General features: G+C 65.6%; 1 protein-coding gene across 1 annotated transcript in view; it reads right to left on the reverse strand.

Moving 5' to 3' along the window:
* Positions 1-314: 314 nt before the first annotated feature.
* The window catches only part of MNEG_5286 (leukotriene-A4 hydrolase), a gene marked incomplete at both ends in the record, with an annotated part of 6,765 nt that continues 1,932 nt past the window's right edge, over positions 315-5,147 (reverse strand). Inside the window, 14 exons of the mRNA XM_014046233.1 lie at positions 315-329; positions 517-593; positions 814-914; positions 1,151-1,248; positions 1,565-1,643; positions 1,925-2,014; positions 2,279-2,349; positions 2,733-2,798; positions 2,984-3,010; positions 3,331-3,373; positions 3,572-3,668; positions 3,939-4,010; positions 4,239-4,413; positions 4,713-4,865. Coding sequence (XP_013901687.1) covers positions 315-329; positions 517-593; positions 814-914; positions 1,151-1,248; positions 1,565-1,643; positions 1,925-2,014; positions 2,279-2,349; positions 2,733-2,798; positions 2,984-3,010; positions 3,331-3,373; positions 3,572-3,668; positions 3,939-4,010; positions 4,239-4,413; positions 4,713-4,865 — 1,164 coding nt within the window. The remainder of the gene's footprint in view (positions 330-516; positions 594-813; positions 915-1,150; positions 1,249-1,564; positions 1,644-1,924; positions 2,015-2,278; positions 2,350-2,732; positions 2,799-2,983; positions 3,011-3,330; positions 3,374-3,571; positions 3,669-3,938; positions 4,011-4,238; positions 4,414-4,712; positions 4,866-5,147) is intronic.

The raw sequence follows: 5,147 nt of genomic DNA on the forward strand, positions 1-5,147 counted from the left end.
GGGGTTGGGGTTGGTGGGAGGTCAGGGTGTGTGTCTTGTGTGTGTGCGTGCATGTGTGCGTGTGTGTGTGTGTGTGTGTGTGTGAGAGCATGAATATGTGCGCATGTGTGTGTATAGGTGTGTGTGCCTGCGCATGCGCGGTTTTGTATATGTGCATGTGTGTGCGCGCGTGCGTGTGTGTGCATGTAAGCCAGCTGTGCGCGAGAGCCTTTGTGTTGATCTACATGCGGATGCACAAGCAATAAATGAGCAGTGGGGGCCGGGGGCCATGCATGACTGAGCATGCACCGCTTTATTGCTGTAGTATGTCAATGTCATGTGGCGAGGGCCTCGCACAATGGTGGTTATGGACATGGCTGGCCGCAACACAACGCAAAGCCCATCGCGCCGCCAGCAACACGCCCCAACCCCCGACTTCAACAAGCGAAGTGCCCGCCCTTCACCCCACCCTTGACCCTGCACCTGCAACCCGTGCCCTGACCCCACACCCACACCTACGCCCGCGCAGCCCCCCACCTGGTCGCTGCCCCAGCCCTGGATGTCGCCCGCGCCGACCCCGGCTGGCGCCTCCGCGCCCACGCCCAACACGTCAGCTGCAGGAGTCGACAACCAGAGGTGGCGCGTGGGCCATTGCAAAGCAAGGCGCCGCTACGTCATTTGGAAGGCTCGGAATTGGGGATTTCCTTGTGATCCCTTGCAGGGCCAGTACAGGATCAGCCAAAACATCGCATCACGGCCCCCATCCACCCGACCGCTTGCCTGTCCATCTCACTTGCCCACCCAGTGGCCCAGCCACCCATCACTGGCCCTCACCAGTGTGCCACCGAACCGCCAGGTCCTTGGCCGCGGCCGCCAGGCTGTCGTCGTACTCATTCTTCTCTGGCGGCATGCCAGGGGAATACAGCCACGCGTCCCTGTTGAGGAGGGGCAGGGCGGCAAACCAGCGTCGCGGGGGGCTGATTTGACCCGGCGCAGCGACTGTGGACAGCGGGACCGCGGGAGCGCGGCCGCACGTGGGGGGCCCAGCCCGCGACGACCGCGCTGACCCCACTGGCAGCGCGCCACGGCCGATATGCTGCTCCCACCCCCTGCCGAAGCCCCCAGCGGCGAGCCTGGCAGCGGGTGGGTGACCCGAGGGTCGGCTGCCCACCAGTCAATCTTGCTGACTGCGTCGGGCGCCTTGTCAGCGTAGTAGGAGGTGAAGAAGGCCTTGAAGTCGTCACTGGTGAGGGTCTTGAACGCAAAGTGCTGCGGATCAGGGTGGTAAGCGCACGCGTATGTGTGTGTGTGTGCGTGTGTAAGCATGTGTGTGTGTGTGTGTGCGCGTGCATCGTGTGTGTGTGTGTGTGTGTGTGTGTGTGTGTGTGTGTTTATGTGCATGTGAGGCAAGGTGGGAAGCAATGCGTGCTGCATGTCACAGGTGCAGCGCACGCGTGTGGACTGTCCACACGCATAGAAGTGACTTCTATGCGCGTGAAGAGGGGGACACATCAACACAAGCCCGCCGCACATCGCTGCCGACTGCAAACCGCTGCATTACACCTGAGACGTCCCCCCTCCAGACCTGCAGGTAGTCCTTCACAAATGGTTCAAACTGCGAGGGGCCCCCCACCAACCCCTGGAGGTAATACAGGAAGTAAAACCTGGGTGGACCAAATTGTGTGAGGCGTGGTGCAAAGCTGTGTGCATGAGAGACTGGGCAGGGGCCAGGAGGGTGCAGGGCTCCTGGGGTCGCGCCTTTTCGCTCAACCGCAGGGCGACGGGCGCTGAGCCGGTGCCGCCTTGCTGGCCGCACAACAGCGGGGAGCCTGGCGCGAGGGGCCCGCGCGCTGTGCGCAGGCGCACCCGCAGCCCCTCCAACCCTCACAAGACCACCCCGTCAATGACGCCTGGCCCCCACTCCCCAATTAGAAGCCGCGCCCACCCTTTCTCGTAGGGTACGCGTGAGAAGGCGTCGTCAGGGTCCTCCCCAGCAGACAGGTCTGGCACCAGCCGGGTGAAATTGTGGTCGGGGCTGACGGGGGAGGAAGGGAAGGGGGAATGGGCGCCAGGGTCGGGGCGGGTCCGAGCGAAAGGGCGGGCGGCCGCACGCGGCGCGGACGGCGCCCATGCACGCGTGCATGGGTGCCGCGCGGCAAGGAGCCCGGACGTCTGTGCTGCTGTGTGGCCCCTTTGTGCGTCAAGGCGGGGTCAACCAGCCGCCCGCCCCCTCCGTCGCCAGCCCTTCGCGCAACATGATCAAACACACATACAAGTGTGTGGTCCCGTGGCCGCGCACCCAATGCGCGCCACCTCCTCCTGCAGGGACATGGCACCCCTGGACGCGTTGAACTGCAGCGCCTTCTCGCCCTGCAGCGCGGTAGGAGGGCGGGAAGGGGGGGAGGGGGCAGGTGAAGCGACGCAGCAGTTGCGGGCAGATGCAGGCGGCAGCCTGCTAGGCTTGACATGGCTTCACCCACGGCGGAGCCATGGGTGCGCTGCGGCATGCTATCGGCCTGGTCTGGCCACGAACAGGTACGATCGGCGCACATGGTCGCGCATCAGTGGTGCGGGTGCGAGGGACAGGTGTATCCATACACGCCAGGTGTTGCAGCCCAACCCTAAAGCAGTGGCTAAAGCAGTGCCATCTCGGCCACTCAACCCTAACACGCTCACATGTGCGCGCGCGCGCACACATACACACACACACACACATGTGCACGCGCACATGTGCATGCGCGTGTCCCTCCAACCTGCAGGCGTCCCAAGATCTTCCGCTCCAAGAACACTGTCCACCCCTCATTCAGCCAAAAGTCGGCCTGCGGGGCACCAGACCGGCGCAGCAGCGGCAGGCAACGAGGGGCGTACCCTGCATTTCTGCATCCGCACGTCGACCCGCCGAGCAGCGACGGCGATGGCGGCCGCAAGACGCAAAGGCGGTGCAGAGCAGGGGCCGACAGGGTCGTATCGTATCAGGCGGCGCTGAGCAATTTGAAGAACCCACCCAGGATGCGTTGGTGACCAAGTTGCCCTGGAGAGGATGGGGAGCAAGCGGTAGAGGGCCGGGGCAAATGAGAGACCAAGGACCACCAGGCGCCAGGGGCAGTCAAATGCAGAGTGGGTCAAATCGCAGCATGCTCCAAGGAAAGGGGTGGCGGTGGGACGGGGGCGCGTCTCGCGCCACAGGCCGGGCGGCTGTCCGAGCTGCTCTCACACGCGCGAGTGTGCTGGCCGTCGCTCAGCGCCCCGCGCTCTGACTCTGCTGCCCCGCGGGTTTCATGAGTAGCTGCTCCGACCGATTCCGCCCTAAACCCTCAACCCTCGATCCCTAACCCATCCACGCCTGCCCACCGTCCAGCTGTGTGCGATCTCGTGAGCCACCACGTTGGTCAGGCTGCGCAGCGACGATGCGCGCGGAGTGGCTGCGTCGGCGCTGCGCCCCAGCGCTGGCGAGGTCCATGGCCATCAAACCGCCCTGCCCGGGTCATGCGTCCGCCCGCCGCGCCGCCGTGACACCAAAGCGGCTCACGGTGCAGCTATCTGCAACCCCCGCCTTTGAATCCCTATTCGGGCCCCTGGGGCTTGCAGGCACGCAGCGCAGTCCCCTTTCCCCCTTCCGCGGCCTCGCCTGCGGTCGCCGGCCAGCAGCGTGGGGGTCACAAACGTGAGGCAGGGGTTCTCCATGCCGCCTGGCGCGCGGCGGGAGGGATGGGGCGTGCGGGGGTTTGGGGCAGGGGTTCGAGGTTCAGGGGGTGGGATTTGGGTTTAACCCTTTGCATTTGGGAGCAGGGGCAGGGCAGGGAGGTGCTCGCACAAACACTGTTCCCTAGACAGAGGAGCAACCGGCACAGCGGCTGCGATTAGGCAGAATCGGTGCGGCTGGGAGCACACAGGCCTGAACAGCTGCACAGGGATGCAGCAGCATGCAGCGGCCCCGGGCATGCCATCACGCCGCGCACCGTAGGGGAAGGAGGGCGGCAGCAGCAGCAGGTCGTAGCGACCCCACACGTAGGGCCCTGCGATGGACTCCCCTGCGCGGCGCGCGCGCGTGCGGCGAGGCGCGGCAGCGGCAATTTCACGTGAATGCGCGATGGTGGCTGCTCTAAGTGCCAGCGGCGGGTGCAGGAGCGGCGCCGGCGGCTGATCAACGCCCGTGCATCGGGCTGCCATATTGCTGTTGGCTCAAGCTGCCTGCAACCAAGTTGACTTTTGTCAATCTAGCGCCCAAGCAGAAGACAAAGCCACCATGCGCCGCCCACCCGCGTCGAGGAAGCGCGCCGTCTCTGCGAATTCGTAGGCGGCCGAATCCACCACGCTGGGCTCGCTCCACACACGCGTGCGGGGGGATATCTCGCGACTCTCCAGCTGCCCGGCCGCGAGGGCTATGAGGTATGATGGGATGGGCACCTTCTGGGTGAAATAGAAGGTGCGGCGCTGCAAGCATGGGGGCGATGAGGGGGAGGGCAAGAAGGGAGAGGGTGGGGAAGTCTGAGCAGGGTGCGAGTGGGATGTGAGGGGGTGTTGGTGGTTGCGGGTTGGGGGTTGCTGGCGTGGGTTGTGATTTCTGCAATGAGAGCAGGGAATGGGTGGCAGAATGATGATTTTTTGGAGGGGCAGAGGAGGGGTTTTGGACGAACGAGGCTGTGGCACGGGACGAGCTGCACGCACCAACCACACTCATGACACAACGCGCCCACTGCGATCCGGCAGCAGTGGCGAAAGCGTCCCCGCACCTCGCCCTCCGTCGCGGCAGCTCCCTCGTCCACGCCTGGCAGGCCCTCGCCCGCGCCGGCGCCGGCGTCCTGGGGCACAGCGCTCATGAGGGCCGTGAGGGCTGCGGGCACGCGCACGGCCGCGGTGTAGGGCGCCTTCACGGCGGGAGTGTCCTGCACCGGGGATGCATTCCGACATCATCAGGCATGGTTAGGTGCGAAGAGTCGCTTGGGTCTTGGGAAGTTGCAGCGGCCACAGACAGCTAGGTGCATAGATGCAGGGACAACAAGGAGACAGCAGGGCTGGACGCGCCGAGGCGGCCCGCGCCTGGCATAACGACCGGCCGCGACGCGCGGCCCCATGAAGCAATGCGCCCGGCCCTGCACGGCCCCACGCCGCGCGCCGGCTCCCCTGGAGCCCCCCCCCCCCCCCCCCCCGTGCTGACCTGGCATGGC

This window comes from Monoraphidium neglectum, assembly GCF_000611645.1.
Source record: "Monoraphidium neglectum strain SAG 48.87 unplaced genomic scaffold scaffold00779, whole genome shotgun sequence".
Lineage (NCBI taxonomy): Eukaryota > Viridiplantae > Chlorophyta > Chlorophyceae > Sphaeropleales > Selenastraceae > Monoraphidium > Monoraphidium neglectum.